The following is a 23077-nucleotide window of genomic DNA, read 5'->3' as shown; positions in this document are numbered from 1 at the left end:
CCTTGCCATACATGGTCTTAAAAGCTGCTTTAATTTTTTGCCTCTGATCATTGGAACGACTGGCCACAATATCCACGATTGCCTGCTCATCTGTCCCTGGAAGAGCCATACACATTTAAGTAAGGATGAAATCTATGTTGGGTGCTACTGGAGATCATTCCATAGAAGGCTTACAAGGCAGTATGCACCAAAATAAAATGAAGCATGGGCACACAGGCTCCACAGGAACTTGGTTTATGACATAAGATTTATTTTACTTTAGAGTTAATTGCTTTAATTTCTTATAAAAGACAAAATCTGTTTTCCTTACCAAATCCCTTCATTGCTTTACGGAGAATTTCTGCATCTCTCAAAGCATCGAAGCTGGCAGCTGGTCGGATGGTCCCTTGAGTGCCCTGAGTCACAGCTGCAGGCTGAGAACAAAACGTAAGATCCAAATCAGGATTCTCTGTTGACAATAAGGCAACTTAAAGATTCTCCTGATATCACTCTTTAGGCAAGAAGGTCAACATTTGGGTTTAAAGTCAAGGATATGAGCATTTTGTTACCAGGGCTCATTCTGGAACAAATAGGAAAGACCTATCCCATTTCAGAACAGATTTTTCTCCTACCAATAGAGTCAGACTCCAAACTTCAAGGAGACAAAAGGGTCAAACTTGTGAAATTAAAGTTACAGTCTTCTTATGCATTGACTTCCTTTTTGCTAGAAGGAAGTAAAAAGAACTGATACCTAAACAAGTGTGAGATGAATGAAAATGTTTTTAAGGCAGAATATGGCTTTAGTCAAATAGACATGACAGCCCAAGAAGTTTTCAAACTAGTAATATAATTTTGGTAATATCTCTTCGTTTCCTCCAAAGGCCCTGTTTATTAAAAATAAATGTTTTATACTAAAACCACAAAATGAAAGAGTGACGATTAAAGATTCTGAAAAGTACAATATTCTTCATCTATTTTATAAGGAAAGAAACCAGAGAGCAAAACATGGACTATATTTTTAAAGTACAAATCTACATGGAAATAAAAAAAATTGCCATTTGACAAACACCATAGTAATAACTGTTTCAGGCAAGGATTTTCAAGCATGCTAAAATTAGACAAAAGTATAACCAGAACCAAGATAACTGCATAGTTTGTATTATTATTGTAGCAGAGAAACTGAGCAGGCAATATTTTAAATAAGTGATCAAAATAATTTACTAGTAATGGAATATGGATATGATATGCTAGGGAAACAACATTTTTGTGGTATTCCTGCCAAAAAGGAATAACCTGAATTTAATCATGAGGAAACATCAAACAAACCCAAGTTAAGAAACGTTTTGCAGAATAAATGACAGTGTTCTTCAAAAGTGTAAAGGTCATGAACAAGAGCTTAAAGTACTATTTCAGATTAAAGAGTCCTTGAAGGATTGACAATAAATTCAGTGTTTCATTCTGGATTTGATCCTGAACCAGAAAGGCCATCATTGGGACAACTGGTAAAATTTAAATAAGGTCTGAGGTTGGGTAACAGTATTTCATCCTAAATACAATGCTATAAAACAATTAGGTAGTTTTCTTAAAATGTTCTAAGTCAGATTTATAAGGGATGGAATGAAGCAAGATAATACTCCATAAATTTTTCAAAATATTTAATTGTAATATGTTTTATTTTACCTACTATCTTCAAAGTATTATCATTTAAATATGCAATCAATATTATTTCAAAATATAAATGATCAAACTGCTTTTTTTTTTTTTTTTTTTTTGGGTGCTGGGAATTGAACCCAGGGCCTTGTGCTTACAAGGCAAGCACTCTACCAACTAAGCTATCTTCCCAGCCCCTCAAACTGCTTTTTAAGCCACTAAAACTGAATTTAAAATTTATACTTACAGAATACAACAATATACCTGGGTTAAAGTCCGTGGGGAGAAGGGGACATGACCATCTTTCAATGGCCTTTCAAGAAAACTTTTACTGGGCTGGGGATATAGCTCAGTTGGCAGCATGCTTGCCTCGTAAGCACAAGGCCCTGGGTTCAATCCCCAGCACCGCAAAAACAAAACAAAACAAAAAACCTTACTTTGCCAGCAATGGGGAATAAACCCAGAGCTTGAACATGCTAGGCATGCACTCTACCACTGGGACACAGTACCAAGATAATATTGTTATGGTCAATAATTCCTCCCACTTACTAGTTTCTAAGCCAAGAACATAAGCAGAATACTAACAAATATTCCTATAATGGTTTTAAGGAAGAACTATTAATTATTCTACTTGTAGCAAATATTCAAGTATATAAAAATTTCAACATACTATTCTTACATAAGCCCTGTTGTATCAACAAACTAAGATACTATCCACTAATATAAGCTACTGTTGCCTAAATCCTTAGGAGGGCAGAAGACCTTGTGTTTAATAAACTGATCAGAACAGTTAGAGAAATGAACTGTCAACATGCACTATTTGATTCCCACTGATTTCCTTTTTTCCTAAAAGAAAAATATTTTATTTTTCATCTGTAGAGAAAAATGTTGATGTATTCTATGTTGAAAGGCTAAGTTAGAAATGAATCTTCAAGAATATTATCATCCTCCAGGAATTATACTGAATTCAAAGAAAGCAGTCTATATTCTTAACAACCAAAGCTCTAGGGGAGATTTCTCAGCACTGTGTCTGCTAAGAGAAGTCCTTCCCTTTGCTAGGTGCTGAGGAAGGAGGACTGTGAGCTCAAAGTCAGTTTAAGCACCTTAACAAGGCGCTAAGCAACTTAATGAGACTCTGTCTCAAAATAAAAAATGAAACAGGCTGGGGATGTAGCTCAGTGGCTAAGCACTCTGGGTTCAATCCCCAGTACCAAAAATAAAAATAAAAAAGGGCTGGGATGTGGTTCAGTGGTTAAGTTCAATCCCTGTACATTAAAAAAAAAAAGTCCCCACTCCCCTTTAGTACCCAGTTGATTTCAACCTTCCTACTGAATAACTACCAGAATTAGAGTTGGATCAAAGAGATTAACTATCCCTATTACCCACATAAGAGACCATTTTTTTTCTTTGTGTCTTCCTTTATGCAGACACATACACACGTACATGCACACCTACAGTCACATCAATCAACCTCTACATGAGGAATTCAATGATGGACCACATGTCTCACATGATTGCCTATTCTACTTCCACCTAAAACCTCTTCCAGCCAGATGGGCACAATGGTGCATGCCTACAATCGCAACTACTCTGGTGGCTGAGGCAAGAGGAACAAAAGTTTGAGGTCATTCTGGCCTACTTAGCTAGACCCTGCCTCAAAAATTTTAAAAATAAACAAACAGGGCTGGGGATGTAGCTAAGTGGTGGTATAGCACCTCTGGGTTCAATCTCCAATAGTATAAAAAAGTACAAATAAAAGTTCTTCCACAACCTACTGCTCTGTTAACTTCTACCTATTTCTTTCTTTCTTTTTTTTTTTTTTTTTTTTTTTTGTTTAAATACTGGGGATTGAACCCAGGGGCACTTAATCACCGAGACACATCCCCAGCCCTTTTTAATATTTTATTTAGAGACAGGTTCTCACTGAGTTGCTTAGGGCCTAAGTTGCTGAGGCTGGCTTTGAATCCGCGAACCTCCTGTCTTAGCCTCCGAAGCTGCTAGGTCTACCTATTAATTTTAGTTCTAGCTTAAGGTGGTAATTGTTACACAAAATAAGTTGTATATGTGTATATATTTTAATTTTAGTGTTTTGTGTTTAAAAAATGTTGAATTATAAGATGATGTCTTTAAAGCTAGGTCTGCATAAACTAAAATCAAAATTCTTATAACAAAAGTGATTGATCATAGATTTATAATATGATGAATAATCAACTTTAATAATAAAAAAAGGACCGAAAGTCATTTACTACATGCTTCAGAGGAATGTCATCTACTGTACTGGCAAAGCAGCACAGTGTAACAGAGACACTCTGATCTGAAAGTCGGAAGAGCTACAATCAGGTCTCACCTTTGCCTTTCCCTAACTGTGGATCCTAGAAGAGTTACCTCTCTGGATCTCAAATTTCTCAAATCAGGAAAGTGAGCCAAAATGATTCACTAAGGTATTTCTCTTCCTGTTCTACACCCCAGTCTAAAATAAGCTTGAAAATCCTAGACCTTTATTAATATATAATAGGGAAAATCAATAAAAGATAAAAGTGTACTGCTTATAAAATAATAAAGCAATTTAAGAATAAAACAGTATTGCCCTAATTATAATGAGATATACTTCATGTATGTACATCAAAATATACTCTGTCATATACTCTACCGTCTCTATATCTAAAAAGAATAAAAAAATAAAAACAGCACATAAAAAAATAACACAGTATTAAAATAAGGAGCTATTGGGTTGGGGGTGTAGCTCAGTGGCAGAATGCCTGCCTCACATGCTCAGACACTAGGTTCAATCTCCAGCACCACCAAAAAGAAATATAATAAAGCAGGATATCTATAGAGATGGGATTAAGAGTTCATATACATATATATGGGAAACCTTCTGGGACTACAAAGAAATTGATGCAACATATTTAACCAACTACCATGTTTAAAAGCTCTGCCCAGCAATACAGTGACAAAAAGATAAAATCCATATAGTTTAGCTTTCAAGGAAGTGATGAGAGAAAAATGCATGAGAAACCAGAAACAATTAGAGGCATGTAGCATGGAGAGGATCTAGTGATTAAAGAACATTAGAAAACCTTACTCACTTCACTGCTATAATCCAAAGAAACAGGAGAAAAAACAGGATAGGAAGGAAAGGATTCTGTATTGATCTGAAAGAAGAGTGGAAAGTACAGATGGAAAAGTGAGAAACAAAACAACCCTTCATAAATCACTGTCAGAAATTCCAATCACCCAATGACCCAAGTTCATAGTTATAATTGCTGGTAAGGGCAGGAAACAGGAAAAAGAACTAAAACCAATGCTGAGAACCCAAGTGAATCTCTAGAATAAAATTACGAGCATCATTATCTGTAAGAAGGATCTATATGTGTCTTATCCTGAAGTTATCAGGATACTAAAAGCTGATGGACAAAAGACAGCAAGGGATCTATCAGAAGCAAAGATTAAAGTCTAGTTACTGTAATAGACCACTTCCTGTGCCTCACAGAAACCTCTAACATCAGCAAAGGAGTGGTACCCTTCTACGGCATTTTCCAGTTTCCCAGACTAAATTTAAAAGGTAAAGGCAAAAATACCTGACTAGGGTAAGGAGCTTGTCCTCCAGGATACTGAGAAGGCATCTGTCCTCCAGGAAAGCCACCTAAATATTAAACAATATCAACAAAAACAGGTTATATGACAATTATTCAGAACAACACTGATCATTATCAATATGAAAACATAGGAGAACATTCATGCTATCACAGGATGACACACTAGGATACAACTCTAAAATCAATCTGGGTCATAGAACCTTTAATATTCCTTGTTCTACATAACACTAACAAATTACTTATTTATTTTTACATTTGACCCACATTTAATTCTGATTCCACCTGGAATGGTTATCAGGTTATAGCTCCAGGGGCATTTTCATTTGTAGCACACAACTGGACAGACATTCCTGAAAGGTTTTCTTTTTGGCTTTCAGAGATATTTTTAAATCAAAAAAGTGATTCTGCATCCCCATTTCACTGATTAAGCACGTCTATTAAATTATTATGTTTCATGAAACCAGATATTTAAAATTACAGAAATACATCATCACTGAAGACTATCACAAACATAAACTGAGTTCTCTCAATGGCAATTGAAAAATTCACAGTATCATCTTACTGCTTCTCTGAACAGCTAGCTGATACCTACCAGGTAGTGGGACCTGAGCTGGACCACCACCGTAAGTCTGTGCAGGTGGCTGTGGATAACCAGAAAATCCTGCCCCACTGGGTGGGGCTCCATATCCTTGGCCTGGAGGAACTAAAAAATAGTTCAATAAGCTATAGTGAAAGTTCTCATGATTGTAGAGAAAACTTCAGTTATCTATTGTTAACAGGGGAAAAATATGCTAGTAATGCTGTAAGAATAGTCCCTGTGTCTAGTATTCAGTTTGTCACCAGCTCCTTAAAATTTTTTTACTACAAATTGGGCAAGGAGGCCCATGCCTTAATCCTAGTGGCGTGGGAGACTGAGGCAAGAGAATCACAAGTTCAAAGCCAGCCTCAGGAATTTAGCAAGGCTCTGTCTCAAAATAACAATGAAGGGCTGGGGCTAAGTGGTTAAGCATCCCTAGGTACAATCCTTGGTACCAAAAATAAATTATTTAATTTATAATTATTTATTATTATTTTATTATTTTTTTTAACTACACTCATTTTCCTTATTAATGTACCATACAAATTGCTAAGGGTTTTTTCCTTCTTTTTAAAAAACCTTCCGATAAAGCTGTTCTAAAGGTTAAAGTCATACTAACTGAAGCATGTTAGTTCTTGGAATTATAAATAACCTAGTAGAGTGTTACATATTGCCCCATCATTACCATGAAATTTATTCAAATTCCCTCCACAGAATTATTTAGACTGCTCCCAGCTTTCATGTTCCCTGAGGACCTTTACCCTTCTACTTTGCCAGGTAGGTATTTACTCTTACTGTCCAATGTTAACTAAGAACAACTCTGACCTCTTATAAAACAAGTAGGAATTAAAGAGATAAAAGAAAAAGTACTTTAGCAATCCTGAATTGCTACTAATTCCATGAACCATAACTCACCTCCAGGATAGGATGGAGCTCCCCCTGGTTGTGGGGCACCAGGATAGCCTCCAGGGGCTGGATAACCTCCAGATGCAGGGTAGCCTCCAGCTCCCGGGTAGGCACCACTTGGCGCTGGTGGGTAGGCACCCCCTCCCATTGGAGGAAAGCCACTAGGATAAGGATATTGACCTGGAGGTGGGAAAGATGACTCCTGACCTGCAGGCTGAAAAATCAGAAAAATTTTAAATGAATATGATCACAGAGAAATAGGACCCATATTTAAAAAAAAAGAACAAAACTACCATCAAAGTCGCTTAGCTTGTTATTTTACTTTTTAAAAATCTCATTAGAAGTCCTAGCATCTTACACTAGTTTTATAAGTGCTATACTAATTTCTCAGACACTTTTCAGAATTTAGTTAAATTTAATTCTACTTGGATCAGAAAAGAGGGGTCCATTTCTCTATTTGAAAGAACCAGGTTCTTACCAACCCCAAGGCTTCAAAAACAACTAACGAAGATCATGATTTCATTTTCCTAGCATCTGCAAATATGAGAGACACTCCTCTCTATTTCAAGAAACACACACAACTGGACCTGTTGCATAGGATTAAAGAAAAATATGTGATTCAATTACACACAAGATGTAACATTTTGGATTTTAGTTCAGACAGACATCTACAAGTGGCAGACTTTAATGTGTTCAATAAATCCTTTCTAGCTAGGTGTAGTGGCATATTCCTGTACTCCCAGCTACTCAGGAGGATGAGGCAGGAGGATCATTTGAGTCCATGAGTTCAAGGTCAGCCTGGGCAACACTGATGATCTCTATAAACAAAACAAACTCTTCTCAGTCACAAAGCTAGACTACATTTCCTGAATTCCTTGCAGTTAGGCAGGACCACATGACTGAATACCAGTGAATGAAAGCAGACAGAAGTGATGCATGCCACTTCTAGCCTGGTCACTAAAAACCTCTGCTCAGTCCTCCATGTTCTCTCTCTTCCTTCATTTCCCATCCAAAGAGGATCCAGTGAAAGACTTGAAGGTGTGAGAGGATGGTAGAATCAATACAAGGAAGAAACCTGGGAACTTGAAGCAGTATAAGAAAAAAGTCCTCCTCCCCGCCACCCCTGCCCTGTCACTGCTTCCAAGAAACTGAAGCAAGCAAGATATATGTGTTAAATCATGGAGATTTGAGGGTTGTTTATTTTAGCAATAAGCCTGACAGAAATGGTTGTCAGAGTACAGTTCAGTACAGACTTGAGGACATATTAGTAATTCTCATCCCTCCTATGACAAATTCAGGAGAGCCACATATTCATTTCACACAAAGATCCACATATGATCATTCACCTGTATAAGCCCCTCTTTATAGTCCCCTAGGGTTAGATAACAGCTCTAACACACTTATGAATATTAAACAGAAATGTGCACTTTTTAGTTATGAATGCCTCAGCTATGAATTTCATCCTCAGAGTGGTACAGCTCTCAAGTCCCGGACCCTCTGATCTACTACAAATTATCTAAGTCCTTCTTCATTATTTTAAACCTAATGCAATGGTTAAAAACCAGGGATTCATTGGATGAGTTTAGCTTACCTACATGTTTTATAAGCTCATATATCAGTTAACGTTTTCTAAAACTTTAGAATTTTAAAAATTTAGGCCACTGCACACTAAATATAAGTTTCTGGCTTTCTTGAAATATTAAAATATCTTGCAACACTGGAACTATCTCCCTGCATAGCCATATCAGGCTAGAGCTGTGTAGCCACTAACTTCCCATAGATGAAAACTGCCTCTATAGTTTCCCTACAGCACCTGCTTTCACTCACTAATTCTACTTGGTACCTTTGGACATTTGATTTATAACCCTGCTCCAGCACATCTGTAAGATCTGCAACAGGTTGCTCCTATATAACACCTGTTTCAAGGATGTGAATTATTTTAGTTTTAAGTGTCAATACTTACAGGATATCCAGGGAAAGGTGGGTAGCCTGTGGGGGGATAGCCTGGGTATGACATTCTGTAATGATAAAAAAAAAAAAAGAAAAAAAAAGTCCTCTGTAATTTCTGGTAAGTTTCAAAGTCTTTCAAGATACTCAGGCACAAACACAACCACAAAGAGAGATTTATGACAGGTATTAAAAATGTGGATATTAGTGAAATATACAACATTTATAGTAAATGCTTCTACATTTCACTATTTGCACAGTCAGTAAAGGCTCCAACTTCATTCTCACAACATACAGTTTATCTCATCTCTGAATTCTACCACTACTATTATTTGTGAAATACTTTAGGCCAATTAATTTTTACTTAAATTTATTTTAAAATTATGCTTTGTATTGCTTTCATAAATGGAAAACTTGCAGTAGTTTTCTGACACCAAGTGAAAGTATCAAAAGTGAATACATGCCAGGCATAGTGGCCATGCCTGTAATCCCAGAGGCTAGGGAAGCTAAGGCAGGAGGAGCCCAAGTTCAGCAACTTAGTGAGATCCTGTCTCAAAATAAAAACATAAAAGGGGCTGGGATGTGGCTCAGTGTTAATTGCTCCTGGGTTCAATTCCTAGTGCAAAAAAAAAAAAAAAAAAAAAAAATAGTTAAAATAAAAAATCCTATCATAGAAATCCCCTTGTATGGAAATATAATCCTATTATGGAAAATAATGGGATAAATGTTGACAGTTAACACAGAACTGGGTGCAGCAGTGAGGGCTTATGGTATTGGCTACTGGGCAGGAGAATCACAAGAGCCTAGGAGCTCAGTGAGATGCTCCTTGCTCAGAAAAAAAAAAAAAAAAAAAAAAAAAAAAGTTAACATATCTGATTGAACCCTGGTTTTAAAAAAATATATTTTTATTAGTTGCTGATGCACCTTTATTTTATTTACTTATTTATATATTTATATGTGGTGCTGAGAATCAAACCCAGTGCCTCATACATGCGAGGCAAGAGCTCTACCACTGAGCCACAACCCCAGCCCTGGTTTTCTTTTTTAAACTTTAAATTATAAAAAATTTCAAACTTATTCAAAAGTAAAGATAAACTCATCACTCAGCTTCAATATCAATACAGGGCTAAATTCTATTTCTTTACTACTCTCTCACTCCGATTCATTCCACTGGATTATTCTGAAGCAAATAAGAAATTATACATCATTTAAACTCATTCATACTACAGCATGTATCTCTAAAAACATGAGGACTTGTTAAAATAATTAACACAGCTGTTTAAAAAGTGTCATTATATATGAAAAAAATGAATAATCCCTTAGTAGCAATGTGTCAGAGTTAAAATTTCCACTTGTCTCTTAAATGCTTTTACGGTTTTGTTTTGTAATTATTAATTATAGAAAAATTTAAATATATTCAGTAGTAGAGAGAACAGTGTTAGTTGTAACTCCATGTCTTAGTAAAATTGTTTTAATCTATGAAAAATTATCTTATGGCTTAATCTAATAGAAAGACCATTCATGTTATTCATGTTCAGGGTCGACAATTATCGAGTCATGGTCAATCCTATCCACAACCACTATGTTTCCTAGGTTATCTTTTTTTCTCCCCATGTTTTTTATTGGTGGATTATAGTTATACATACTGATGGGATTTGTTACATATTTGTACATACACACAACGTAATTGGCCAATATTACTCCCTAGCACTTCCTGGCCACCCCACCCCCTTGGTTCCTTTCCTCTACTGACCTCCCTTTAGGTTATCTTAAAGCAAATTCACAGACCTCTTCTTTAACTTACAAAGATGCCAATACATTATTAGTTTTAAAAAAAAAAAAAAAAAAAGGAGGGAACTCTTTTTTTTTTTTTTAAACTTTATGTGGTGCTGCTGAGGATCAAATCCAGTGCCTCGCATGGGCTCGGCCAGTGCTCTGCCACTAATCTACAGCCCCAGGCCCAGGGAGGAAACTCTTTTAAACCACAATCACATACCAACATTATATCTAAAATTTTTAATAATTCCCCAATATCAAATATACATATAACTGAATGAGTTTTCAATTGTCTCAAAATATTTAGTTTGATTGTTCAAATCAGTATATAAATAAGGTTCATTGAATATAATCAGCTGATATGTCTCTTTATCTATAAGCCTCCCCTTCCTCATGTTGCCTGTGTTTCTCCTTGGAGTTTATTTGTTGAAGAAATCAAGCAATTTATTGTAAAATCTCCCACTATCTGGATTTTGCCAATAGAAACTCCTCAGTGTTAATGGTTACCTACCAACCCCGAAAAAAAAAAAAAAAAAAAAAAAAATCAGTATTAAGATTCTTGTTCAGATCCAGGTTTTTTGGATAAGAATATCAATAAATATTTTCTGTACTTCTATTAGGAAACACATAAAGTGGACTGCCTTTTTTTTGTGACTGATAATACCTACATCTAATTATATCACTCTTTATTATCAAGAATATTTCCTGAGAGATATGTTATTATCAACACTGGTATTCCTGAAGTATAGTTTATATAGAGAAGTTATAACATTTGATTTTCTTTTTTAAACCACTATTCAAAATGAGCTAATTCCCTAGCAGACAAAATGAGCAATGAATTTTTTAAATTATTTGTATGAATTCAAATTCAAAGGATTTAAACACATTTCAGACATTTCAGACTACTGTACTTATTCTTATTAATGCTCAATTTATTCCCCCCTTTGGTCAAAAGGAGCACCTTCATAGTGGCTGTTGTTTACACACAACCTCAGAAATCTTTGCTATTTTCCTTGACACCCTCCTCCCGCCAGTCCTGGGGATTAAACATAGGATCCTGAGGATGCCAGGCAAATGCTCTATTACTGAGCAACATCCCCAGGCCTCTCTGCCATTTTATATAACAAGATATTCCAGGTTCATTGTGCACTTTTTTTTTGCCCAGATCTGGACAGTCTACTCTTCAAGAAGCCCTAATCATTATTTTAAAAAAATTTTTTAAGTTGTAGATGGACACGTTGCCTTTTCTTTTATTCATTTATTTCTATGTGGTGCTGAGGTTCAAGCCCGGTGCTCCACACACACTAGGCAGGTACATCACCACTGAGTCACAACCCCAGACCCTCTAATCATTTTTAGTAGGAAAAGTTTAGAGACTACAACCTGGGTACTAGGGATACTCATTGCTACTAGATTGATTACTGTCTCCAGTTTTTCAGTGGGACAAGGCTAATATGTTTTGTTTTTTTTTAAAGAAAACATTCATACTGATATTTCCAATTCAGATTTGGGATTAGAGGGTTTTTAATTTTACGTTTATGTATGTTTTCCCTTACATTTTCCGAATGACATTAACATAATTATTTGCTTTATCCTACTGTATTTGAGTTTCAGAATAATGATGACATTGTAGTTAACTCAGAGGTCCTCAAAAAAAATAACCACACTAATTCCTGCAGCTGGCCAATATTACATTACGTTATTTTGAAAAAGGAAAAAAAAGTGATGTGTTAAATTAAGGAATCTGAGCTGGGCAAACTATCCTAGAGATCCAGGTGAACTTAAATGTAATCCCCTGTATCCTTGTAAGAGGAATGCAGAAGGAAATTTGAACAACACACAGAAGAAAAGGCAATGTGGCCACAGAAAACAAAGAGATAAACCCACACATCTACAGTCATCTGATCCTTGAGACACAGAAATTGAAGTGATACAATCACAAGCCAAGGAATGGTGGACGTCACCAGGAACTAGAAGAGGAAAGGGGGTGATTCTCTCCTACAGACTCTAGGGAAGTATAGCTCTGCCAACACCTTGACTTCAGCCTAATGATACTGATTTTGGACTTCAGGACTCCAGAATTGAGAGAATACATTTTTTTTTTAAGCCACCAAGTTTGTGATAATTTGTTACAGCAGCCATAGGAAAGTAATACAAACGTCTATAATGTTATTAACATAACAAAAAATAACCAAAACAATACAATTTTTACAATATTTATATCTCCAGGATATATCTCACTATGAACGAATGGTCAAATTACTATGTTGTAAAGACATTTAAAATAAATTCTTTGTAGATATGCTGCCAATTTACTATACATTTGATCCATTTGTTTTATTCTGAAGAATTATTTTAAATTTTATTTGGGCCAGAGCAATTAGGCAAGAGAAGGAAATAAAAGGTATAAAAATCATAAAGGAAAAAGTCAAATTATCACTGTACATGATATGATCCTATATCTAGAAGATCAAAAAAATTCCATGAAAAGGGCTAATAAATCTGACTAAGTAGGTGGGTACAAAATCAACACAAAAAAATCAATAGCTTTCCTATATACCAACAAGGAAACTGCTAAGAAATCAGGAAAACAATTCTATTCACGATAGTCTCAAAAAACAAAAAACCTAAGGATAAATCTAATAAAGGAGGTGAAGATTCCTACAATGAAAATTAGAGAACACCAAAGAAAGAAATTGAAGAAAATCTTAGAAGATGGAAAGACCTCTCATGTTCATGAATAGGCAGAATTAGCATTGTTAAAATTGCCATACTACCAAGCACAATACACAGATTTGATATAATCCCCACCAAAATATCTATGACATTCTTCAGAGAATCAGAGAAAACAGTCCTAAAATTCATTTGGAAGAACAAAAGACCCACAATAGTCAAAGCAATTCTAAGCCAAAAAAGCAATGCTGGACGCATAATACCTGATTCCAAATTATACTAAAGAGCTGTAGTAACAAAAACTGAATAGTACTGGTATAAAAACAGACATATAGACCAATTGTACAGAATAGAAAACAAAGAGACAAACCCACACATCTACAGTCATCTGATCCTTGACAATGGTGCCAAAAATATACACTGGAGAGAAGCCAGCCTTTTTAACAAATAGTGCTGAGAAAACTGGTTATCTGCTTTAGAAGAATGAAACCAGATCCTTATCTCTCACCCCACACAAAAAAAATCAACTCAAAATGGATCAAAGACCTAGAAATTAAAACAAACTATGCAACTCTTACAATAAAATGTAGGGCTGAGCATGGTGGTGTATGCCTGTAATCCCAGCAGCTCGGGAGGCTGAGGCAGGAGGATTGCCAGTTCAAAGCCAGCCTCAGCAAAAGTGAGGTGCTAAGCAACTCAGTGAGACCCTGTCTCTAAATAAAATTCAAAATAGGGCTGGATGGGCTCACTGGTTGAGTGCCTCTGAGTTCAACCGCCAGAAACCACCCCCACCAAAAGAAAAAAAAGTGTAGGGTTAACACTCCAGCATACAGGCACAGGTGATGACTTTCTCAATAAGACCCCTAAAGCTTAGGAAATAATGCCAAGAGTTAAATGGGATAGCATCAAATTAATATGCTTCTGCACAGCAAAAGTAACAATTAGAAATGTGAAGAGAACCTACAGAATGGGGGGAAACTTTTGCTAGCTACTCTTCCGACAGAGGATTAATACCTAGAATATATAAAGAACTGAAAAAACTTTACACCAAAACCACAAATAATAAATGGGCAAACGAATTAAACAGACACTTCCCAAAAGAAATACAAATGGCCAAAAATATATGAACAAAATATTCAGCATCACTAGTAATTAGGGAAATGCAAATCAAAACTACAGAGACTTCATCTCACCCCAGTCAGAATGGCAGTCATCAAAAATAAAAATAATAAATGCTGGAGAGGGATGCGGAGAAAAAGGAACACTTTTACAGAAACACACAGACATTATTGGCATCAGATCTGCTATTTTTCTGCCACCAGTATTCTGCCCCACCATGCCCTCGAACTTCCTAGTAAAGTCATTGGTCCAAATGCTATTAGCCTGAGAAATTCCACTATGTAAGAATAGCTCCCCCACCATTTTCTCTCTCTCTCCTCCTCCCTCTCACCCTACAGGCAGACATTCTGCCTGTCCACTTAATAAAATCTCTTGCATGAGTTCCTGCGTCCGGAGTGGTTTCTGGGTGCTCTTCACTTTTCACTGGTGCCGTGACTCAGATGGGCTCTTCTACCGCCACTTAGGCGAGTGGAATCCCATCTGTTGCCCCAGACCCTGAGACACTCGTGTCACCTTCCATTTTCCCAGACACTCTCCTCCACATGCAGACAACAGCCTCATTTGGTAAGTGGCTTCTCCCCTGACTTGGTTACCTGGGAAGTGACCACCGAACATCAGGCACCCCCCAGCCACGGTTCTTGCAACTACAGCTGAATCCCCATACTGACTGCTGGGGAGAGTTCCAGGCTGATGGGGAACCCTTTCCAGAGAGGCAGGACCTACTCCAGTCCTAGGTTCTCTGTGATATTTTTGTCTCTACGAAAGCCCCAGAGCCAGGCACCCAGATACCCCTACGGCTTAGCCTCGACACTTATCTTAGTGGTAGTAACCACTCCCTGGATAACTCATCCTTCACTCGGGTGATTCCCTGGGGGCCAAGGGACACCTCATCTGTATATTCACCAATTTCTCTCTAGCAATGGGCAGATCACTCTCAATCCTCCCCATACCCCACTGGGTTGCCTCTTAGTTAAAGAGTCCCTCCACCTCACCCTGGACCTCAAACCAAATGGCACTTTAGATCAAAAAACTTTCAGGAATCTTTTTAATTTCTGACAGCACTCAGGAAAATGGAGAGATTTCCCTACATTCAAGTTTTCTCTTTCTTGCAATCTTTGCTCTTCCTACAAACCTGAACTCTCTCTCTTCTCCCTCCCTTTCTCTTTCTTATGCTCTCATGCTATTTTACTAAGACAATGACCATTATCATTTTTTCTTCTAGGACTCTTGTTTTGTTTTTCTTCAATGCTCACAATTTTGATCCTACATACCTAGGTTAATGGTTTTTTGATCAGTTCTATTTTTATTCAACTCTATAGAGTTATTTTTGAACATGTGTTACATTGCAATGGAAATCTGCCTATAAAAAGCTACAAGGCCTTTGCTTTTGTGTTAAGTGTATATTCTGTTGTCTGATATTGTGTTGTCTGTATATGTGCATCCAAATATAGTACTCATAAAAAATTTAAAAAATGGATCCAGATACCTTTAGTTCACATGATTTTAATTAAAAAGTTTCAATTTAGGGGCTGGGGAGATAGCTCAGTCGGTAGAGTGCTTGCCTTGCAAGCACAAGACCCTGGGTTTGAACCCCAGCACCCAAAAAAAAAAAGGTTCAATTTAAATTACATAAACAAATTAAAGTAAAATGTCTTTGAAATTACTTACCTCACCAGTCTCCAGGTGGTCAGATTAATAAAATGTTGATGTCTACAAAATGTCTAATATCAATTGTTTCTAGGATTTTTCTTCAACAGGAAAGAGACAGCGGATACTGTTCAATACACTTATCTGGTATCTTTTTTTTTTTTTTTTTTTTTTTTTTTTTTTTTTTTTTTTTTTTGGTGGTGCTGGAGATTGAATCCAGGGCCTTGTGCTTGTAAGCAAGCACTCCACTGACTGAGCTATTTCCCCAGCCCCTGATATCTTGGTTTTTATAGTAAAATAAGATTATATACAAAGGGATCCAAAAATTTCAACTGTGTTTCAATTAAGAGTACTGTACATAACAAAATGTTTTGTCTTATTAAAATGGAGTAATTTATCTAAATTCAGAAATTTCATAAGAGTTGTTTCAGAATGTGAACAAAAGGGGTCAACATATAGGAAAGAAAAATAAAAGGTTCTAGTACAAAAATATACTTAGTAGAAGGGGAAAAATGTTTCTGGGTAGAAACAGAAAAAGTCTGTGATGAAACTCGGGATGGGATCCATGGTCATTGCCTGCTGGCTCTCCCTTCATGGGGATCTGAGCCACTCTGACCGTGCCCCCTCCTCCCCAGCCAATATCCACCGTAGGGTGTTTCCGCCTCTTGCTGTCACCAACCTCCTCATCCACCATAGAATTCGACTCTGGACAGCGTTCCCTCTACTGGCAGTGAGTCCTCAGAGCTCTTCTACAGTGGCCCTGAACTCTCTCTCTACAAAAACCCCAGTGCCACGTCAGGGTCTCCCTCGGCTTTGGCCACAAACCTGTCAGGGATGGTGACAACCCTCACTGAACTTTCTCTGGGGTCCTGAGAATGCTCACCATGGGTTCTGCCCAATCTAAAATTCTCTGTGGCCCCCACCTGCTTGGCTATCTCCATTTGACTCTAGATCTCATATCTCGCAGGCTCATTTTCTATTGCAACACAGTCTAACACCAACGTAAGTTAGATATATCACTTAATGTTGTATAACAGGACCTGTTAGAGACTGATTTGCTTAAAGGTTAATATCCTGAAACCTGAAACATGAAAGCATTTTGCCACTTTGCCACACAAAAGGAAAGTTAAAAGCACTCTCAGCCTTTCCTTGATTTATGTTTTGGATGTAATGTCATTGTGTTAACTAACATTCACATAGACTCAGGAAACAATATATGTAAACTTCTTAAAATGACATTTAAGAAAGAGGCAAAAGGGGCTGGGGAGGTAGCTCAGTTGGTAGAGTGCTCGCCTCGCAAGCACAAGGCCCTGGGTTTGATCCCCAGCACCGCAAAAAAAAAAAAAAAAAAAAAGACGATGAAAGAAAGAGGCAAAAATCAGGTTTTAAAACTAGAACACTTTACCTAAGATTTGTGAAGAGCCCCGCCTTACCTGAGATAAGGCTCTGCCTCCCACCCTGCTGCATGTCAGAATGGCTCCAAAATAAGCCAGACTTCAGCTTATTTAAAGTTATATTCAAAAGGTTGTTTTGTGTTATGAAATTACTGTGATCTCAAACAGGGGATATAATGTATAGCTCAGTCAAAATTCAATATATCTATTACACAAACTAAATATTTTACGGTTAATTCCATTTTGTATTTTCCTTTTGTATTTTCAACTCTGTAACAGTTGCCTGATTAATGTTTTGTCAGAAGTACTACTTCAAGAACAAACAACCTAAATTAATTTGAGATAATAAGCCATCACCTTTAGGACAGATAATATAGACCCCAATTAAATAAAAGGGGGCAAATGACTACAAAGTCATAAACATTAAAGCCCAGTACTCTTAACTTGTGACTGGTGAGACTGGCTTGCTGGATGTTTAAGATCAAGATTAACAAAAAAGGGCCAAGAAAACAGTATTTGGCTCTTGCCCTCTGAGTCAGCCTGAACCCAGGGAATAGGAGAGCTTCTCTAAGGAGCTTTGCAACTGGGCCACACGATCTTCCAATCAGGGAGATTGATGAGACCACTAAAGGATGAAAAGCCAATCAGTGCACCTGCTGCAAACAGGAAGGTCATTGAACTAGGGAGAAATCCCTAATGGTTCCAAAGGAAGCCACCTCAGCAAGGAGACCCTACCTAGCAAATGGCACTTAAGGAGCTAAGAAGCTGCTCTCAAGTTCTCCACGAGTAACCCCTGTGGGAACTCAGCTGACCCTTCACAGAAGATAGGAACAAGGTCAATTTGACCAGCTTGGTCTTAAACGCCTAGCAAAAACAGTTATAACCAAAATACAGCCATAACTGGATTTAAAAAAAAGACAAGAGTTCCTTTATTGGAACTTAAGACCTACACTTGTATTATCCCCAAGAATAAGTAAGATTGGAGGCTACAAAGAGATTCTTAGGCAGGAAACTGCCAGAGTCAGAAATTTTTGGACTTTTTAAGATCTACAGATCTTCCTAAACGGGATCATACCTGCTAAATTGCCTACAGAAGTTCCTACAAGATCAGATATACAAGTTCTGGAGCTGGTGGACACACAAGTTCAGCAACCAATCGGTCAATCAACCACTTCTCCTTTAAGACTACCAGCACCTGACATCCAAAGCTGAAACCCATGATTCACTATTGTCACCTCTGTCTCCAAAAACACTTCTCCCACCTAAAGCCCTCCCTAATCCTCTTTTTTTTTTTTTAACAGGAATGAGACTCTTCACCCCTAACCACCAGGAAGAAGCTACAGAAGAAAGACCATTGTCCCAACCCAGGTATCTATAAAAATAAAGAGGGAGAAATACTGGCATCAGCTGCTGCCAGCATTCTATTACCCCCCACACCACTTTACAACCCAGATTGTCAGCCTGCGAACATCCTAGCCAGCCACTGGTCCAGATTTTCAGCCTGCAAACATTCTCATCAGTCATTGGTCTGTTGTTATTAGCCCAATAACAACAACATTGTTTCAGATTATAAATTTCCTACAATTAATTGCTTAAATAATTCTGGGTTCCAGCCTATTAGGAAGTAGAGAAAAATATTAATGCAATTTACACAATGATCTTTTCTCACTCTTCTTTTGTGATCAAAACTTTCTTACTCTTACTTTTTTATATATGGTAGGAACACCAAGAGTAATTCACCTTCAGAAGTCTTACTTGGATTGTTATTTTTGAAATTTGAAGGTTCCGCTTTCCTATGTTGAAGAATTATTTTCTTATTGCTATGTATGAAAAAAAGTGATAAAACTTGTATTTTAATACTGATATGAAAAACATGAACTATGTTCAATTCTTAATGTTTTAGACAACATCAGACCTAATATCAGAACTTTATCCCGCACACTTGAAATTTGTAAGCCTATAAATATTTTATTAACCTGACAATAATTTATATTTTGTTTTGTGGTTTTTCCTTAGATTCTCATACACTAACATTTTGTAATTCTCTAGTTACAGAAATCCTGTATGAACTGTCCACAACTACTATACCAACTCCATGTTAGTGCAAGTGTTCCAGGAAGAACTAAGAGATTCCAGGCCACTAGTATCCCACATTATGAAACGTGTATTATTAATGGCTCTCTCTTCTACATTACTTCCTGTTGTAGGGTATGTCTGTACAACTGCATTCATAGAAAATCAGTAAAGAATGATGAAAGATTTAAACAAGTTTTTAAAAGGTGCAGGCACAGACTGGCAAGAAAGTAGAACAGTGTCAGATACGAGACAAAAGGTAAAGTGTAACTGTGACAGATAATCACCAAAATAGAATAAGGGGCAGAACTCACGGATATAGCTCAGTAATAGAGCACATATTTAGCATGCTCAAGACCCTGGGTTAAATTCCAAGCACCACAAGGGGAAAAAAAGCAATAGCCAATCAGGAGGTCTTTCATACTGGTACAGAATTAAATACTCATTATTCTCTACAGCACTACTCTTAACATCTCTTTATATGTCAACAGTGTCACTACTTAAATTACCTAATACTCCAGGGTAGAAAGTAACCCAGTATTTTTCTGTTCTTCCTGTCATTTCTATTCTCAAGGTCATACCTTGGACCAGATTTTATCACTTGATGCCTACCTTACTAAAATTACTTCTCCATTTACATTCTTGACTTTACTCTCTCATCTTTCCAACTGTCCTGGGCACTACACTAGTTGATCCTTCCTAACATGCTGCTCTTTAAACAAATTACTCTTCAGCCCCCAAATCCTTAATGGTTACTGCTGGAGCATCAACACTCTTGGCCTGACATTCAGATCTCTTTAGTACTAGCTCTCATTTAGTTCATCAATCTCTTACCAACACCTAACCTATAAAATAAAATCCCTACCACTAGAACCTTTCTTAGCATGGCTTTGTTAACTAACTATTATTAGGTGAGTCGGCCCTTAAGCCCGAGATCATTCATCCCACATGATTTAACTAATCTCTCTTTGTATAATGTAGTGGACAAAAACAAGTGCTTCTCAAATTTTAGTATGTGTATGAATCACATGAGGATCTTGGATCTTGTTAAAATGCAGACTCAAGTTCTGCATTTCTAACAAAACTTCAATGTGATGCTGCTGGTCTGTGAATCATACTTTGGTACCAAATAATGTTGGCATTTCTGGACTGATCATCAAGTTTTCTGTAGTTCAAAATACATGTTTTGGTGCTTTCCCCCAATATAGCCACAAATGATTTCTTTTACACTGAGGTGACCAACAAAGGTTGGGGATGTAGTTCAATGGGAAAGCACATATACATGCAGGAGGTTCTTGGTTCAATCTAAAATATTTTAAAAAAATAGATGCTAAGTGAGTCTGACTTGATTTAAAATGTATGAAAGCCCATTTTGTAATAAGCACTGTCCTAGGTACAGATAAAAGATGGAGAAAAAAGTATCCAATCTTTTGAACATATAATATAGGAAAATGAGGTGTCTGTTATTACAGTGTCCTTTACAATATGCAGAATAGAACTAAAAATCTGCTAAACTGACCACTAGGCACAGTGGTTCACGCCTATAATCCGAGCAGCTTGGGGGACTGAGGCAGGAGAATCCAGAGTTCAAAGCCAGCCTCAGCAACAGCAAGGCGCTATGCAACTCAGTGAGACACTGTCTCAAAAAAAAAAAAAAAAAAAAAGGGGGGGGGGGGGTGAGCAGGGATGTGCTCAGTGGTAAAGTGCTTCTAGTGAAGAAAAAAGGCAGCTTTTCAACCCATATATGAAACTGTCTCCAAAACATAAGTGAAAAAAAAGTGAAAAACTGCATAGGTAATTTGAAACCACATGTGTAAGAAATATACTATTTTCTTGTATACACATAGAATATCCCTGTAAGGGATACACAAGGAAGTAAAAAACAGTGACCACCTCCTGAGAGAAGCCCTCAGGGAGAAGGAAACTTACTTTTCAATGTCCTTTCCATCCCTTTAAAAATTGTGCAGTATCATCTAATCAAAAGGTAAACTTAAAAAGGTTTTGTTAAAATCTAAACAAATCCCAGGATGACTCAACAAATCACACAACTTTACCTAAGTGAATAAGACGACCCTGCTGGTGAACCAGTTTTTATTTTCCTTTTAACATTCCCTACCCTCAACCACTTTTAGTAAAGTAGAAAATCATTCTTGGTTCTCCAAACTATCTCCACCCAGTGAGTCAGCTGGTAAAAGGGTGGGTCTTACAATGGGAGTCTCATAGATGGCATGCAGCCCAGGAACACAGGAGGCAGCTGCTACAAATTTATGGGGGGGAAAAAAAAACCAGGAAGGGTAACTGAAGTTGGGCAACATCAGATACAATTTTCCAAAACCTGCCTCTAGATCTGGAAGGATCATTTAAATTCGTCAGTAATCTGGATAAAGAATGTGGAAAGATGGCTGGTCTTCTGCATGGACAGGAGGGAACTAAAAAATGGCTTAAGTCTGCAGTAACCAAAATTATCACTTCTGCCTATCTAGTGCTTGAAAAACCTTCCCTGAGTAGTTCACTACACTCAGAATGTAATTAAGACAGATTACTTAATGAAGTTAGCTCGCTATCAGCTGGCAATTACAGTTTAAAAGATAGTCGAGAGATACAACGTGTTTTTATTTCTGTCCCCCTTTACAGTGGACAGCACCCATCTCCCCCTGCACCTTGGTTTTCTTGGGAAGTGTTCTCAAAGGACTGGCTGGTATCAGCACACGTCTGCTGCTGGTCTCAATGAAGAGGAATCAAATCTGGAATGCTACTTAGAATAGTTTCCAAAAATCGTAAACCTGACCCAGAGTACAAATCTCAGGTTTTTGAATTCTGTCTTATGCACAGTACAAAATTTCCCGTTTCCCTAAATTTGCTGTGTCACCAGAAAGTCTAGTCATCAGCTATATCTGACTTTCAGTGCCGCTCGCTGGTCTCCCTACTTGGCCTCACTTAAGGTAGCTTCAGCAGGGACACCCTCTGACCTCAGCCTCCCACTTGTGGTCTACCTGCCCGAGGGCAGGGCGTCACTGTCCTAGGATTCCCGCACAGAATCAACCAACAGGATTTCCCCGTCTTCCCGCACGCCCCGCCGGACTCCCAAGTACACCCCACCCCGACGCGACCCCGCCCTGTAGCCCTGGTTCCGAGTCGCCACCACCCAAAGGCCCACCCGGCTTCTCCGCCGTCCCTTGGCGCGGGGAACCCGCAGGACCCCACCGTTTCCCAGACGGCGGGCGCCACAGCGGGCGGGAGGCGAGGCGACCCAGGCAGGAGAGAGGGCGGAAAGGGGAGAGCGCGCTGTTCCTCACCTGAACAGGAGCAGCGTCAGTGCCCAACCCGCTGGCGCGCAAGATGGAGCCGGGGAGGGCCGGAGAGGGCCGGGGAGGGCGGGGCGCCGGCAGCCTCGCGAGCCCGTTAGGATCGCCGCCGCCGCCTGGACCGCCCCCGGGCCGAGAGGGCGGTGCCTGTGCGGGCTCTGCCTCCCACCCGCTTCGTGGCTCCACCTGCGAGAAAAGACGCTCTCCTCAGGTGGCCCAGCCGGTTTTATCACCGGTCTCGATCCTAAAGTACCTGCTCCCATCCCTTTTGTGCTTCTTAAAGTCACTGAGGAAGTTGCACGATTCTGAATCTTGGGGCACCCCGGAGCCCCTGTAGTGGTTAGCGGCAGAGAGGAGAATGCGAGGCTGGGGCAGCCTCTCTGTCGCCTAAATGCCATCTTCCAGATATCTTAGGGGGATAGAGACGGCTTT

The 23077-nt window shown here is 38.2% G+C and overlaps 1 protein-coding gene across 3 annotated transcripts in view; it reads right to left on the bottom strand.

Annotated features, from left to right (window-relative positions):
• The window catches only part of ANXA7 (annexin A7), a 33906-nt gene extending 11166 nt beyond the window's left edge, over positions 1-22740 (bottom strand). The window contains exons 1-8 of one of the 3 annotated variants that reach the window (XM_079137078.1): positions 22637-22740; positions 8675-8729; positions 6721-6925; positions 5821-5931; positions 5211-5275; positions 4719-4784; positions 311-413; positions 2-96 (exon numbers count right to left, since the gene is read on the bottom strand). In XM_079137078.1, the coding sequence (XP_078993204.1) occupies positions 2-96; positions 311-413; positions 4719-4784; positions 5211-5275; positions 5821-5931; positions 6721-6925; positions 8675-8728 (699 nt within the window). In that variant the 5' untranslated portion in view covers position 8729; positions 22637-22740. Of the gene's footprint in view, position 1; positions 97-310; positions 414-4718; positions 4785-5210; positions 5276-5820; positions 5932-6720; positions 6926-8674; positions 8730-10834; positions 10951-22636 lie in introns of those variants that run through there. The other 2 variants (XM_079137080.1, XM_079137079.1) reach the window with 2 other exon arrangements.
• Between the last annotated feature and the right edge of the window lie 337 nt (positions 22741-23077).

The sequence above is a fragment of the Sciurus vulgaris genome, assembly GCF_902686455.1.
Source record: "Sciurus vulgaris genome assembly, chromosome: 4".
NCBI classification, from domain to species: Eukaryota; Metazoa; Chordata; class Mammalia; order Rodentia; family Sciuridae; genus Sciurus; species Sciurus vulgaris.
This window is presented reverse-complemented; position numbering and strand designations above follow the sequence as displayed.